The following is a 17,779-nucleotide window of genomic DNA, read 5'->3' as shown; positions in this document are numbered from 1 at the left end:
AACCCTTGTGATATGCAGCCGTGGGACAGTTCTGGACTGAAAATGTACTTACTGCATAAAACAGAAAGGTCGGCTCACACCTCCCTCTGTATTTTTTGAGGACATCAAGACAGTCCGCCTCTGCCTAAAGGAAACAGGCTGTCAGCAGAGCGGGTGCAGGGACAGGATGGCGGGAAAACCGTGCGGGACACACACACCACACCCCCCATACAGAGCACATACACATCCATATTGCATGCACACCACACACACACACACACACACACACACACACACACCAAACGCACATACTCCTCATCCCCCACATACCACACACCGCATACATACCACACACACGTATACATACCACACACGTATACATACCACACGCATATACATACCACACACACATATACAAACTACACACACATACTACCAGCACATACATCCTGCTACACATGAACGCGCATACGTTACGCATAATATACACACATCACACACACATCACATCCTCCCACACACCACATACACACATACACCACACACGTGCACACACGTACATCACACAGTGACTGCCCTCCCCAGCTGGAGCCCTGGCTTGCTCTCTCTCATGCTCCTTCTTCTAATGCCTTTCATCAGAATCTTAACAACTGTCAACATACTGGTAAAAAGTGTTGCCAGTGTCGTTTTCTGAGGAATAAAATAAGGAAGATGTGACAGTTTGTCCTGCTCCGGATCAAGGGAGCTCCACCACTAACATCCCACATCTGCCCCGAGTGGCAACAACAGAGGAAGGTCCTCAGCTCACCTCCGGGTCTGATAAAGCTCCCCATCCAGACCCCTCCTCCGCTCACTCCACAGAAGCCTCACAGCCCACTCCCACGGGAGGAGTGCAAGCCCTGGGAGCCCAGCTTCTCAAGAGTTAACTCAGGGAGAGTCTCGCCTGTGTTCACCGTCTCTGAGCCTCAACCCGTGCAGCTCCTCCAGCGTCTCTTGCATGCTTCTCTGGAAGTGATTCCCATTTCCATACACTGACCTGAGTAAGCGTTTGCTGAAAGTTCCCCTTTAAGGAGCGAGGATAGAAATCTTAAACCCTGTGCTCTGGAAGTGAAACTTCAGGGTTCACAGTGGACACGAGCCAAGAGGGAGTGTTGGCCTTAAAGTGGCCGCACGCCTTCCCGGCTCCGGCATCAGGGGCAGCTGAGCCCACAGGGACTGTCGAGAAGCAGGGTGGGGGGGAGGCTTCCTCTCTAGAGAAACTGGTATCAGCAAAAAAATCCACAACGGATGCCTTGTCGATGATCTGAAAAAGGCCCCTCAAACTTCCTGTTCCTGTTTTAAATTTTTTAAGTTTTTTACAAGTTGTGTGACATTGTGCTGAGAGAGGACCTTACTAATGCAAAATGCAGAAGGTCCAGGCCGACCTCGATCCTCATCTTCTGGAAGAGGCTCACCACAGGCTTGCAGGGGCCACACCAGCCTTGGTAGACGTCGACGACTGCGTGGAACCAAGAAGCGGGAGCGCTCAGCAGGCACCAGCGCCCCGCACGTCAGGCAAAATTGATACCTGCACATTCCAACCCCCTCCGATGGACATCTGTTTGCAGGGATGTTTATTTCGCGGTTAAAGGGACTTATTATCCCAGCAGAGTATGAGCGAGTGTGGCAACACAGCTTTCCTTCGTGAACTCAGTGTTCCGAATTCTAAATACAAGGAAGTGAGTATGGTGGAAAATCACTTACTTAACACAGATCCTTTGCCTTAAGGGACTTCCAGCTACATTCAGGGTCAGGCCTAGCACAGAGAAGCCCTCAGTACGTATTTGAAATAGACTGAAACTATCTCTTCTAAAAGGAAGAGGTCACTGTAGGTGACCTATCAGGATGCAACCAACTCTTAGCTACTTTGGTAATAAACATAGCATTAACCTTTCCTCCTGATGCATTGGAAGCCACTTGCTTTGGGTAAAGGAGAGTTTTATCTTTAAAACTTTACTTTATCAAATCAACATTATTCTCCTGGAAAGTGAACCTGAGAGAGACCTAGGTGGAAACTGGGGTGCGTTTTTCTGCTTTGGTCCCAGTCTCTGGAGCGTGGTGGGACTGGGTGTGAGGGACCCTCCTGTCTGATTGCACTAGACCCCGAGGCCTGTAAGAAGCTAAGCAGCGAAGCCAACTCATGTGCACCGGATACGCACCAGACCTGCCCAGCCCAGTCAGATGCAGCAAGTAAGTGCTAGATGGTGATGGACCGGTGGTCACATTTTAAGGAAGGATGTCTTCCTAAAGACCTCAGCACTCAGAGCTCATGTCTGATCCACACAGGGGGTGTTTCTGTTCTGCAGTTAGAGTGCATCCTCACGGGGTCAGAGTGTGGACACTGCTTATACACTACCAGCCCTGCCAGCTTTAATAGCATGCAATTTGCGATTTTACTTTTTGAAGATTCACATTTCAAAATTTTCACATCACATGAGAACTGTTAATAAACCATGATATAAATTACCTTTTTTTTTTTTTTTTTGGCCATGTCACATGGCTCGCGGGATCTTAGTTCCCCGATCAGAAATTGAACCCAGGTCCTCAGCAGTGAAAGATCAGAGTCCTAACCACTGTACCACCAGGGAATTCCCTAAATTATCATTATTAAAATTAGCATAGACTCTGGCAGCACTGTCTTAACGCTGTACTGTAGGACTCAGGGGAGGAGGCTTCGCAGTGGAGAGGCGACGTGCATCGGGCATTGTGGAAATGCCAGGCTTGGACAGGCAGAGAGGGAGGCCATGGTGGGAAGCGTGGTGGGGGAGTCCAGGGGCCGCTGCGGTTGGGTTGATCAGTGGTGGCAGAGATGACTGGAGGAGTGGGGAATGTGGGTTTGAGGAGTTCCATCCTGATTTACTAGGCAACGAGGGTTCACAGTAAGTTTTAGAAAGGAGAGAGAGTTAATATTTACTGAGCTATGAGAGAGCATCTGCACTTTGCTTTTCTCTCAGAAAATCCAGCAAGATAGGTATCATTATCCTACCATATAAATGAGGAATGAAATAACCAACCCAAGGTAAAAAAATAAATAAATAAAAATTCTCAAGCAGTAGACCCGAGTTTTGGACCGAGGTTTGTCTGATGCCACAGCCCATGCTCTTTCAATGACTCCAGGAAAGAAGATGCATGAATTCAACAGTATGGGTTAGTTCCGCCAAGCAACATAGTTTTGCAGAGAAAGTGAGAGCCAGGCTGGCTTTAAGAGGGACAAGGAAGCCAGACACAGGGGTGGCTGTGTTGAGGGAGGGGAGAAACGAAGGCATCCCTGAGACTTTGAAAATGTAGTGGAAAGACTGGGGGTGGCAGTCCTGTGGGTGTGAGAAGGACCACCTTTGAGCCCGGCAGAGAGAAAGCACTGGGTGGAGGCAGGGAGAGAGCATCTGGGGAGGGAGGAGAGTGAACTAGATTCCAGACACATTGCATTTCCAGTGCCGACCAGAGAGTCTAGGGCAAATAGCCCCAAAGTCAGCCAGACACCGGCAGAGGCCAGAGAGAAGGATCTGGTTCTCCTCAACATCCAGGCGGAGGATAAAGCTTCTTGGAGGCTCCTTTGAGGACAACAGCTTCACAGTTGAGGGATTTGGAGATTTCAATAGACCACAGGAACGAGAGAGAAATGCATTTGGGCGACTCCAGGAAAAAATCCTTGAAGAATCAGAGGACCCTGTATCCAGGCCCACCAAGGAGAACAGGTTCAAGCCCCGGCAGGAAAAAATTGGGACCCAATTAGCTGCCAATCTCTAGGCAGGGTTTGCATTGCTAGGTCAGCCTAGTCATTTGTACCAGCTTCCCATCTCCTCTCGCACTGCCTGGCTCTACGAGGAGTGGTGGTGACAAAGGCACACTTCCCACGGTTGTGGGAGACAGGTGGCTGCGGACGGGAGAGGAAGTTATGAAGAGATTGACTCTGAAAGGCAGGAAGCAGAAAGAGAAGCAAGGAAAGGAATGGCAGAGAAAATGAAAAGCGGGGGGTGTTGTGTAAATCTGAATAGACTTTCGCGTGTTTGAAGGCAGATGGAAGTGAGCCAGCAGAAGACCAGAGTTCCAAGATGGTGACTGACCTTGGAAGCAAATCTCTGCTGGTTCTAGAAAGAGGGAGGAGCCTGAGTTCCTGGCGACTGCTTGATGAAGAGGGGCAGACGAGCCCCCGCTGTCTTAGGTCCACACAGTTCCCTCGTGTCGTGCTTCGAGCAGGACTCGACAAAGTCCGCGCTCAATAGATTAGGGTGCCTGGAACGTGGCACGTCCTCCAAAAATGAGGAGCTGGTGGCTTTCTTACTGTTGTTAAAGAAATAGAAGTCATGGTGGTTTTGCCCTGGAGCCATGTTCCGGTTGCACGCAAGGCACATGGACAACATAGTTAAGACCTGGCACCATCAACAAAGCCTTGTAATCCCTCATCCTGGATCAATGGAACCGCATTTATTAAGAACCCACTTGGCCCGGGCCTGGACACGTCTGCTCCTGATGGAAATGAAAAAGACAATGGCCCTGTGCTAGAGTCCGGGGGAAGGCATGGAATGCCTGCCTTCACAGGGGCCACACCAGGTTGGGTGTGTGCTGGGGGTTGAGACAGAGACACCAGGCAGAAGTGACCGCACAGAGGTTCAGGAAAGATTTCATGCAAGGAGGCTGCTTTAGAACTGCCTGGGGATGAGAAAGGTTTCTACAGGTTGTAGAGGGGTCATGATATTTCAGGTAGTAGGAACAACGTGGATACAAGTGAAGAAGTGGGGAAACTTGTGGCATGTTCGGGAAACAGGTTGGAGCCGAGGACAAACCTCAGGGGACAGTGGGTGAAGGGGCTGGAGGGATGGGGGAGGGGGGCTTGAGTGCTGAAGTCTTGGGTGCAGGGGCAGCGATGGAGAGAGGTGAGAGCAGATACCAGCTGACCAAGCGTATTTATTTATAGAGAGAACCGAGCAGACACAGAAATGGAGCCCAGAGATCTCTAGAGGAAAAGAAGCAGAGATAGGAAGACAGGGAGCAGCTGTGCTGGGCAGCCTCTAAGATGCCGCCGGTGAGCCCTGCCTCCTGGGATTCAAGCCTTTGTGTAACCCTCTGCCTTTGAGTGCAGGCTCCACCCAGGGCGAACAGAACAGGGCAAAAACAATGGGATGTTACTTTTGAGATTAGGTTACAAAAAGGCTGGGACTTTCGTATCTCTCCCTCTCTCTCTCTTTTCCTCCCTCCCTGAGCCCTGCTTTGGGGGAAAAAAGAAGCTACCATGTTGTGAGTAGCCTTATGGAGAAGTTGATGGCAAGAAACTGATGTCTCTGGTAAACAGCTAGCAAGGACCTAGGTCCTGCCAATGGCCACAGGAATGGGCTTGGAAGTGACCTTCTAAGATCTGCCAAAGCCAAATGACTGACGTTGGAAGTAAATCTGACTCAGTTGAGCCTTGACATTCTCTGTGTGACTCCTTAGCGGCAGCCTTGTGAGAGACTCCCAGTCAAGGCACCCAGCTAAGCAGCCCCTGGATTCTGGATCCACAGAAACCGCGGGATAATACATGTTTAGTGTTATAAGGCACTACGTTTGGGGGTAAATTGTTGCTCAGCAATAGATAATTGATACAAGGATGACAGCGACAAGGAGGTCCAGTGACAGTGGCTTTGCTGTTTCCTAATGACTGTGCAGCCCCTGGTTCCACTTGCTTGGGTTGCCTGTCTCTCCTTCCAGCACTTGAGTTCTGAGAGATCCCGTATTCCTTTCAGTACCTTCCCCTTTTGTGCCTCAGGTAATTAGAAGAGGTTTCCGTTGCCTAACACCAAACAAGCCCTGAGCATGGCTAACCATAATCTAAAAGAAGGGAACCCTGCTATCCGGCAGTACTGACTAGTTTCCTGAACTGAACTCACAGATGTTGAAGTCAGATATGTATTTAAACACAAAGAAATTACTGGTTCTTTATTTATGAAACTCGAGGTTATAGGAAAATGATGCTCTTTGCAGTTTTCTCTTCATGGTTCAATATGTCATTTGGCAATTTTGAAAAGGATGGGTCTAAAAAATAATCTTAAATTACCAGTTAGTCCTTTGGAACTGAGCATTTCCTCCCAAAGTTCCTGGGTACTGATGTTGACCTAGCATCAAAGAGAAACAAACGCTGTATTACTGAGGGTGACGATGGGGAGACAATTTTATGTATTCATTTGCTCCAGGTATCTACCTATTGTTCTCTCTCGCTCTTGTTCTCTCTCTCAATGAAATACTTACAAATACAGCTCGGCTGTCATCTTTCCCCAATCCTCTCTTCTCTTTTCTCTCTCCTCCTGCCTCCACCCCCAAGAATAACCACTATCCTAAGAAAATCTCATTTAAAAATTTTTTTAACTTGTTACTTGTCCAAAAACACTATATAAAATTGTTTCGTGTCCCTAAATATGCATAAATGGTACCATACTGAAGATATCCTTTTCCAATTTGTGTTTTTACTCAACATTATTTTTTTTAATTAATTTATTTTTATTTTTGGCTGCATTGGGTCCTCGCCGCTGCGCGCGGGCCCCCTCCCGCCGCGGCGCGTGGGCTTCTCACTGCAGTGGCCTCTCCCGCCGCGGAGCACGGGCTCCAGGCGCGCGGGCCTCAGTAGCCGTGGCTCGCGGGCTCTAGAGCGCAGGCTCAGCAGTTGTGGTGCACGGGCACAGCCGCTCCGCGGCACGTGGGTCCCCCCGGACCAGGGCCCGAACCCGTGTCCCCCGCGTCGGCAGGCAGGTTCCCAACCACTGCACCACCGGGGAAGCCCAACATTAAATTCTGACATTTATCTGTATCTATGTACAGAGAGGTACTCATTTTTTTGTCTTTTTATACATTTTATCGAGCTATAAATTATATATAATGAGATACACAGAACTAAATTGCTACGAATCAATGAGTTTTGACAAATGCACACATCCAGGTAACCACACTCCTATCATAATACAGGACATTCCATCTCCCAGAAAGTTCCCTCCTTTCTCCTCCCGGTCACTCCGCAGTCCTCATCCCAGGGAAACACTCATCTGCTTTCCGTCATAATAAGTTCTTTTTGGGCTTCCCTGGTGGCGCAGTGGTTGAGAGTCCGCCTGCCGATGCAGGAGACACGGGTTCGTGCCCCGGTCTGGGAAGATCCCACATGCCGCGGAGCGGCTGGGCCCGTGAGCCATGGCCGCTGAGCCTGCGCATCCGGAGCCTGTGCTCCGCAACGGGAGAGGCCACAGCCGTGAGAGTCCTGCGTACCGCAAAACGGTCATTTTGCCTATTGTAGAACATCATATAAGTGAAACAGTACAGCATGTCTTATTTTGCACTGGCCTCTTTGGCTCAGCATATTTGGGGGTTCATCTGTGTAGTTGTGTGTCAGTGGTTTGTTCATTTTTATTCCTGAGCATGTTCCATTGTATGACAACATCACAAACTGCTTGATAGAGAGTTTGGGGCTCTTATGAATAAAGACTTAGGAACATTCTTGTTAAATCTTTTTGTGTTCATGTTCTCAGTTGTCTTTGGTAGGTAAATACCTAGGAATTAAATTGCTGGGGCATAGGGTAAGTATATATTCAGTTTAATAGGAAACTGCCAGTGTTTTTCCTAAAGTGCTTGAACCGTTTTAAACATCTATCAGCAAAGTATAAGAGCTCTGGCTGCTCCTCATTCTCACCAAAATTTGGTGCTGTGAGGCTTTGAAATTTTAGCCACGCTAATGGTGATGTAGTGGTATCTCAGTGTGGCTTTCATTTCTTTTCTCTGATGACTAATGGTATTGAGCACTATTTAATGGGCTTATCAGTCATTTGTATATCTTCTGTGAGAAGTGTCCATTGAGCTGTCCATTTTCTTAAATTGGATTGTTGACCAATTTAAAGTATATTATTAGATTATATATACTTTTGATGGGGGACAAGTTCTTGTCAGAAATATGCATTATAAAAAATTTCTCTCCAAGTTTGAGGTTGGCCTATTAATTTCCTTAACAGTTTTTGTTGAGCAGAAGTTTTTAATATTGATGAAATCAAATGGATTAAATTTTAGTTTTATGGTTAAGGCTACTATGTCCTTCTTAGGAAACTTTTCCTCAAAGTCATAAAGATGCTTTCCTATTTTCTTCTGGAAGCTTTACAATTTAGGCTTTCACATTTAAGCCTGTGAGCCATTTGAAATTAATTTTTGTGAGGGAACGATTGGGGTTAATTTTTTTTCATGTGTAGGTATAGTTGTTTCTGCAAAAGTTGCTGAAAAAAATTTATTTCCCTATTAACTTGCTTTGTTGAAAACCAATTGATTGCGTAAGTATGGGTTTATTTTGGACTCTATTCTGTTTTATTGACCTATTTATTCTTATTCCAGTACTATACTATTTTGATTACTGTAGCTTTATGATAAGTCTTGGAATCAGGCCGTGTAAGGCTTCCTTATGTGTTTTTCTTTTTCAAGATTATTTTGGCTATTCTAGCTCCTTTACATTTTCATATACGTTTCAGAACCAGCTTGTCAATTTCTGCAATTATTTTAATTGGGATTGCATTGAATCTATGGATCGATTTGGGATAAAACTGAAATCTTAACAAGACTGAGTCTTCCAGTACATGAACATAATGTTTCTTAACATTTATTAAATAGCCCTTAATTTTTCACAGCAACTTTTCATAGTTTTTGGTGTGTATGTTTTGCACATCTTTTGTTAAATATATCCCAACATCTACATCCTAAGTAATTAACAGTTGCGTGTATTGCCATTTCTTCACATTTTTCTCTTATCTATCTACAAAGTATTTTGGTTTATATCAGAAATGAGAATCAAAGAAATACATATTATAAATAGTACATTATTAATAGTGTACATTTTTGTATAATGTTTTTATTTGGAAATAATTTCAAACTTACAGAAAATATGCAAGTACAGTGTAAATAATCTTTTTGAACTATTTGAAAGTAAATTACTAACCTGATTTCCTGTTATCCCCGAACACATTATTCAACATAACCACAGTACAATCATCAAAGTCAAGAAATAAACACTGATATATTATTACTATCTAATCCCCAGAGCCCATTTAAGTTTTACCAATCATCCCAATAATGTCCTGAATAGCAAAGGATCTGAACAGAATCATGTGCTGGATTTATTTGTCAAGTCTCTTTAGTCTGTCTTAGTCTGTAACAGTTCTTCAGCTGTTCTTTGATTTTCATGACCTTGATACTTTTGAAGACTACAGGAGGGTTATTTTGTAGAATGCCACTCAGTTTGGGTGTGTTCGGTGTTTCCTCCTGATTAGAAGCAGGCTGTGCATCTTTCGATTGGTTGGAATGGTTGAATTGGTTAGAACTGATTGGATTAGGTGGAAATAGTTGGATTAGTTGGAACTGATTGGGATTAGTTGGAACTGGTTGGATTGGTTGGAACTGATTGGGATTAGTTGACACTAGTTGGATTGGTTAGAACTGGTTGGATTAGTTGGAACTGGTTGGATTGGCTGGAATTAGTTGGATTGGTTAGAACTGGTTGGGATTGGTCGGAACTAGTTGGCTTGGTTGGGATGGTTGGATTGATTGGAATTAGTTGGATTAGTTGGAACTGGCTGGATTAGTTGGAATTGGTTGGATTGGAATTAGTTGGATCAGTTGGAACTGGTTGGATTAGTTGGAACTGGTTGGATTGGCTGGAATTAGTTGGATTGGTTAGAGCTGGTTGGGATTGGTCAGAACTGGTTGGATTAGCTGGAACTAGTTGGATTGGTTGGAGTGTCAGAATCAGAAGAATGTTCTCTCATTGCATCCTATCAGGTGACACACACTGTTGATCTGCCCCCTTCCTGATGATGTTCACTTTGACCACTTGATTAAGGTGGTCTGTCAGGCTCCTGCATTGTGAAATTATTCTCTTTCCCTTTGTAATTAATAAGTTTTTGTGGAGAGCTGCTTTGAAAAAATATAAATTAAAAGACCATGACAATTACCGCTCATTGTTAACACAGGTATGCTAAGGTGTTTGTCTCTTTAAAAGGGCTGGAAACATGTAACATCTGCAAATCCTCTATTAAACATCCATCTTTCTAAATAATTCAGGCTTCCATACATTTTTTGTTTCTATGAAAAAAAAAGAAAGAAAAAACAGAAAAGTCTTCATGATGCCTTACAGGCCGTAAGAGAGTTGGACTGGTGTCATCCTGAGCCCACAACTATAGTCCTGAGGAAAATGATAGAACTCAGGAGTCCTCACCCTCTCTCTCATAACAGTCACTTTCAGAGACTCAGCTGTCAGTCAGTGGCAACTCTCTGTGGTGCACCCCCATCATGGACTGAGCCACACCAGGGCCAGGACTCTGGACAGCTGAAGAACCTCACTCCTAGGAGCAGCGCAGGAACAGAGAGGTATGGGAAATACCTGGACCTCGAGAAATCCTACATGAGGTAGAGAATGAATGGCGAATGTGTGGCACCTTTTGGCCACACTGTCTCTTGATATCCTGCAATTCCTGTCTTAGTCACAGAAGGAACCCTAAATAGTCTTACCCAGAGAGAGAACAGGGTTCCTGGGTGGGCAGACCCTAAAGCACTGCTTTCAAGGAGTTGACCTGGTAGACAGGCAACGCTTACACAGATGCCTCAGTGCATAGCCACCCTGACCTCAGCAAATGGGAGCACTTCCTTTGAGGACCGCAGTGAACTCAGAGCTCTGAGGAATACGCGTGGAAAAAGAATTGGTGAAAAATGCTATTACTCTCAAAGGGGATATAAGGTATAGACACAAGAAAAGACAGTCGTATGGGGCAAAAATCTTAGAGCCACGACAGACAGCATTCAGACCAGCCTGGAAATGTCTAAAGAAGTCTCATCATAACAACTCTGCTGGTTATGCATTATCCGTCCTGTTTACATAAAGAGCATGGAGGCTCAGAGAGGTTGAGGAAATCATTCACAGCAATAAGTGGTAGGACCAGGTGCTTAGAATTGATTTACAGACAGAATACAGACAGAGGAAAAGTTTTATAACTCTAGAGTACTAGAATATCAATGCCGGAAGGCCCTTAGGTATAATTCACCCAACATCCTCATTCCACAGGTGAGCAAGCTATAGCCCAGAGAGGTTACGTGATTTATCCAAAGTCCCGGAGCTGGCTAAGAGAAGAGGTAAGAACTACATCAAGTCTTCGACTGCCAGTCCGAAGATCTTCCCTCCTCCCCCACCCCGCCTCCTGCACACTATCCTCAGCCTGACATTGCTTTCTCCCTTTTAAAAATCACTAGGCTTTTGGAATTCACATGTAAAGTGCTGGTGCCACAGAGAACAATAAAGGAGAAATCAGATGACTCAAGACCACTGCCGCTCTTCTCTCCAGGAAGTGCCTAGAGCCTGAGCACGTACCCTGATGGACTGAACTGACTATGAGACATTTTAAAGTGTGCTTTCAAAGGTATCCATATTATACATCATCCAGATGATCTTATGATAAAGCCCTCCCTTCCGCTGCCAGGACCCATGCCTGCATCACTTTAGAGTCAACCACCACTTACTGTCCAGGACCAGGGAATGAAAGAGCAGACCCTGGCTTATGGAGTCACTTATCACAGGCACAAATGAAGTAAGGCACTCTATAATGAAAGTGCAGCGCACGAAATATCAAAACATATTTCTTGAATAAGCGAATGATTTTAGAGAGTAGTGGTGTGAGAACTGGGTCTGCAGAGAGGGCATAGTTACAGACACATGGCCAAACTTAAAAGAACCGATACCATATTCTCTCAGCAAGCCACAATTATACTTCAACAAAAAAAGATGTCAACATCGAATTATACTGATTCATATTTTCTTGTTTTTTTAGTTTTACGTTAATTCATGTTTGAGTTTTATGGTTGCATAAGCACTATAAGCATAAACAGCTTACACCCAAGTTTATGTGTGTTTATATTTAAGTGCACAAAAAATTTGTCATCACTAGAGATCCAAGATAAGGGTTTTTTTTCCCTTTAAGATGGAAGGTACAATATTCAAGTTCGAGAACGCTGTCTGTCACATACTACTGGCAAACAATATCTTTTTTTTTTTTGCGGTACGCGGGCCTCTCACTGTTGTGGCCTCTCCCGTTGCGGAGCACAGACTCCGGACGCGCAGGCTCAGCGGCCATGTCTCACGGGCGCAGCCGCTCCGCGGCATGTGGGATCTTCCCGGACCGGGGCACGAACCCGTGTCCCCTGCATCGGCAGGCGGACTCTCAACCACTGCGCCACCAGGGAAGCCCACAATATCGTTTTTATACTCCACTTCCCGCTCCACACCATCCTCCTCGCCCCCCAACCCCAGTCAAATGCTGGAAGGAAGCTCCTCTTTGAGGCTTACCTGCAGGGCCATTTCCTTCTTGCTCCCCATGGCACTGCAAAGAAGACAGAAGCTCTGTTACTGACAAAACGTTGCGCTGATCAGCAAGCCGAGACCCTCCTTCAGACAAAGCCCCCCCCGCCCCTTTAAGTTAGAGTGGCAGCAAATAAACGCAATGATGCAAAATGAACACCCCACGGGAGAAGCAGAGCTTGCGGCCCGCGGGCTCATGGCTCGCCGGAAGATTTTCTGCGGATTTGCGGAGCCCCTTTCCCGCCCCGGAGCTGGCCAAGGGGTACGCGCAGAGGCCAGAGTACGAGCTCCCGGGCCACGCAGCCCGTCAGGTATCCGAGCGCCTGCCGAGGAATTCGGATGGAAAAAGTCTACAGAAACCTGCTATCCCTACTGTTCCAATTTATTCCTGGGAAACTGAGTCACTGCAAACAGATACACCGTCTTCAACCTGCAGCGAGAGTTTCCAACAAAATTTGCTGCGACCCAGCCACGGTCGTCATGGCAACATAGCGCTGGCCTAAGGCGGCCAAGAAATAAACAGGAGTACACATAAGCCACGCCTACTCTGAGCCCAGCGGAAAGGCAGGAGGGTGTCCCGCCCCTTGCTGTCAGAATTGGACTGTAGGAACACTTTCATTGGCTAAAGAGTTTGTCCCTGTCTGGGACATATGAACCCACCAAGCAAAGACCCCGTGCATCCATGTACTGTAGAGTTGCATCCTCGAATCCCTGCATCCCTTCTGTCCCACCAGGACTGGCATGCAGCTTTTCTATTGCTAGTTAATACATGCCGGGCAGGGGTGGCTCCAGGGTTTGAGGGTCGGAAGAGGTTCCCTTTAAGACAAAGAATACGAAATTACAAATTCAAAATTAAGTATGAAAGTCAAGTGGAGCAAATAGAAAACAAGTACAAACCTGTTGTAAATGATCTACACCAATTAAAAGACGGAAATTGTCAATGGATAAAACAACAAGGCCCAACTGTATGCTGTCTACAAGAAATCCACTTTAAACATAAAGTCACAGGTTTAAAAGTTTAAAAAAAAAGACACTTAAAAGTAAAGTAAAGGGGTGGAGAAAGCTATGCCACGCTAACACTAATCAAAAGAAAGCTGGAGTAGCTATATTAATTTCAGGCAAAGCAGATTTCAGAACAAGGAAATGTATCAGGGATAAAGAGAGGGCACTACATAATGTTAAAGGGATCAGTTCTCCAGGAAGACATAACCATACTTACTGTGTATGCACCTAACAACAGAGCATCCAAATACGAGGCAAAAACTATCTGAACTGCCAAGAAAATATAGATAAACCCACTATTACAATCGAAGACTTTAACACCACATCTTTAGGAATGAGTAGATCCAGCAGGCAGATAATGAGCAAGGATATAGTTGAACTGAGCAAACATCAGCCAACCCGATCTAATTGACATCTAGACAATACTTCCTCTGAACAGCAGAATACAGATTCTTCTCAAGTTCACATAGAACATTCACCAAGATAGGCCACATGCCACGTCATAAAAATACCCTAACAAACTTAAAAGAATAGAAATCATACAGAGTATGTCCTCAATGGAATTAAACTAGAAATCAATAATAGCTGGTGAAAGACATCTAAAAGATTTATATAAATGGAGAGATATTCCATGCTTGTGGAGAGGAAGAATCAATATTTTTAGATGTGATCTATAGATTAAACACAGTTTCAAAATCCCAGCAAGCTATTTTGTAGATAACAGCAAACGAATTCTAGGTTTTATATGAAAAGATAAGAGACAAAGAATAGTCAACACAACAGTGAAGAATAACAAAGTTGGAGAACTGACACTATTGGACTTCGAGACTTACCATTAAGCTACAATAAGCAAGACAGCATTTTAGTGAAAGAATAGATACATAGATCAATGGAATAGAATAAAAAGTGCAGAAAAAGACCTGTACAAATGTAGTCAACTGATCTTTGACAAAGGGGTAAAGGAAAGTGATTGTAGAAAGAATGGTCTTTTCAAAAAATGGTGCTGGAGTAATTGGACATCCATTTGCAAAAAAAAAATCTGGACATAGACCTTACACTTTTCACAAAAATTGACTCAAAATGGATCATAGACATAAATATAAAATGGAAAACCTTAAAACTTGAGAAGAAAACAAAGGAGAAAATCTAGGTGAACTTGGGTTTGGCAATGACTTTTTAAGATAAAACATCAAAAGAATGATCCATGAAAGAAAAAATTTATAAGTTAGATTTTATTAAAATTAAAAACTTGTGCTCTTCAAAAGACTGTTAAGAGAATGGAAAGACAAGGGAGAAAATATTTGCAAAACACATATCTGATAAGGGACTTGTATCCAAAATATACAAAACTCAACAATACGAAAACAACCCAGGATTCCCTGGTGGTGCAGTGGTTAAGAATCCGCCAGACAATGCAGGGGACACAGCTTCGAGCCCTGGTCCGGGAAGATCCCACATGCCACGGAGCAACTAAGCCCCTGTGCCACAACTACTGAAGCCTGCATGCCTAGAGCCTGTGCTCCGCAACAAGATAAGCCACCGCAATGAGAAACCCGCGCACGGCAAGGAAGAGTAGCCCCCACTCACCGCAACTAGAGAAAGCCCGCGCCCAGCAACGAAGACCCAACACAGCCAAAAATAAATTAATTAAACAAAAAAATTTATTTTTTTAAAAAGTAAACAACCCAATTTTTAAAATGGGCAAAAGATCTGAACAGATACCTCACCAAAGAAGATATACAGATGAAAAGTAAACAAATGAAAAATACACTCAACCCCTTTTGTCATTAGGGAATTACAAATGAAAACAATAATGAGAGACTTCTACATACCTATTAGAATGTCTAAAATTTTAAAGAAGACCTATGTTAAATGCTGGTGGAGATACAGAGCAACAGGCACTCTCATTTATTGTTGGTGGGAATGCAAAATTGTACAGCCACTTTGGAAGACAGTTTAGCAGCTTCTTACAAAGCTAAGCATAGTCTTACCATACGACCTAGCAATTGTGCTCCTATATATTTACCCAACAGACTTGAAAACTTATGTGTACACAAAAACCTGCACATAAAAATTTATAGCAGCTTTATTCATAATCACCCAAAATTGGAAGCAACCAAGATGTCCTTCAGTAGGTGAGTGAGTAGTCTGTGTTACATTCATACAATGGTATCTGTAAGACACAGCATTACCGACTGGGTCTACTAAGTGCAAGTGATGTTTTTGGCCACATGGTGGTGGTTATTCAAGTTCTTGAATCATTTGAAATCTCCCTTAGATCTTAGTTCCCAAAATAAAATTCAAATCAGGTACTAAATTCCTCCTGCCAGCACTCAGAGAGATAAAGACTTTTTGTTCACTTTAAAAAGGTTAGATTTCTCATCACGTGGTCTCTGCTATAAAATGCAGTCACAACTTTGCCAGGCTAAAACACAGAAACAAATATGGGGAATAACATGTCTTTACACCCTGACCTTACACTTACTGTCCCGTGTAATTAGTAATAGCAATGCTTTTTACTTTCAAAAGTGTACAGTTTACAGGACTTCCCTGGTGGCACGGTGGTTAAGAATCTGCTTGCCAATGCAGGGGATACGGGTTCGAGTCCTGGTCCGGGAAGATCCCACGTGCCGCAGAGCAACTAAGCCCATGTGCCACAACTACTGAGCCTGTGCTCTAGAGCCTGCGAGCCACAACTACTGATCCCGTGTGCCACAACTACTGAAGGCTGTGTGCCTAGAGCCTATGCTCTGCAGTAAGAGAAGACACCGCAACGAAGAGTAGCTCCCGCTTGCTGCAGCTAGAGAAAAGCCCACGCACAGCAACGAAGACCCAACACAGCCAAAAATAAAAATTTTTTTTAAAGTGTACACTTTAAACAGTATGGAACCTCCTCAATTTTCCCCCAAATGGATCACTCCAACTTTTAACGTCTTGATTTAATGAAATTTCCATGTTACCTATTTTATGACATGGGTCAGTGATTTGATTGCTTTGCCCAGAAGTCAGATACCTTTTTCAAAGACACCCGTTTTAATTAAGCCCATCCTAAGGAAGGTACTTTTTCCATTTGTTTGTTTTGCTTTGTTTACTGCAAAAACTTCCAACTTAAGTGTTACCACTGTGTTTTGGAGTTTGAAAGACTGGAAACAAACAGACAAAAACCCTTCTTTCTCGTGCGAGTTATGTTCATTGCCACAAGGTGGTGGTTTCCTCAAGGGAAACACTTCTGTGATCCAAACTGAACACCAGGAGCATTTTCTCGATTAAAACTCTTCAGAGCTGTGATGTGACCGTGTAAAAGAAGAATGAACCTACTCGCTTTAACAGCAAATCACAAACCAGAGCAAATTATTTCCCCAGATAACTTCCAGTCTTCCATGTTAGATAAGAATACATATACATATTAGATACATATAATACATCGTTGTCTATGCTGACAAATATCTCTGCTTCTGGATATTATGTTTTCTTTTTCCATTAGTACCAGCATGTCCCTACTGTAACTTGCTCTGAGGAAGGCAGCCAGGAGTCATAGAACTGGGAACTTTCGAGTCTAATAGGCTTGGGTGAGCCCTGGACCTACCACCTACTGCCCGTGTGAGCTTGGGCAAGTTACTTCAACTTCTTCAACTTCCTCAGCCTCGGTTTCCTTGTCTTTAAAAGGAGGAGTATAATACCTACCATTCAGGGATGTTGTGGAGAGAGATAATGCCTTTTAAAGTTTCTGGACAGTAAAGCCGTTATTGGTATTGTTGTTAAAGTATCATGTTTGGAGTGTAGGATCATTGCTGGGAGGTAGCTTCCCAGTCAAGGATCAAGATGACCACTCCCTCCCTTGCCTACAGATGGAGCCATTGGATTAGTTTTCCTCAGTCAGGGTGGACATGGTTAGTGTTACTCGGGGGCCTAAGTGGTGAAGTATCAGATGTAGAATCTTCCACACTCTGCCCCTAGCTGCCAGCTTGATGTTACCAGGATGGCTTTAATGACCAGAAATTTTACTTTTTTTTTTTGAAATTTTACATTTTTGATGAGATTTAATTTACCAATTTTTTATTCTATTTATTGTTTTCTTTGTCTGAAGAGATCTTTTCCTAAGGAATCTTTGCCTACTCCCATGAAGACATACCCTTTATCTTAAAGTTATAATACTAGAAATTATTTTTTAATTATAATAAAAGAAGTTATTTAAAATTCACATTTAAATGATTAAAATTCACATTTGAGATGATCCATCTCAAATTCACTTTTTCATTGAAATTTTTATTGAGGTAATTATAGACTCACACAGTTGTAAAAATAACCTTGAGAAAAGCTTTGTACACTCTGCCGAGTTTCCCCCAATGGTAACATTTTGTAAAACTATAGTATAATATTGCAACCAGGATATTAACATCAATACAATCCACCCATCTTACT

General features: G+C 43.9%; 1 protein-coding gene across 1 annotated transcript in view; it reads right to left on the bottom strand.

Annotated features, from left to right (window-relative positions):
* The window catches only part of NME9 (NME/NM23 family member 9), a 39,978-nt gene that overhangs the window by 12,323 nt on the left and 9,876 nt on the right, over positions 1 to 17,779 (bottom strand). Inside the window, 2 exon segments of the mRNA XM_033856326.2 lie at positions 53 to 124; positions 1,374 to 1,477. Of these exon segments, the coding sequence (XP_033712217.1) occupies positions 53 to 124; positions 1,374 to 1,477 (176 nt within the window).

Source organism: Tursiops truncatus, chromosome 4, assembly GCF_011762595.2.
Source record: "Tursiops truncatus isolate mTurTru1 chromosome 4, mTurTru1.mat.Y, whole genome shotgun sequence".
NCBI classification, from domain to species: Eukaryota; Metazoa; Chordata; class Mammalia; order Artiodactyla; family Delphinidae; genus Tursiops; species Tursiops truncatus.
The sequence above is the reverse complement of the archived record's forward strand: the minus strand, read 5'-3'. Positions and strand labels throughout refer to the sequence as shown.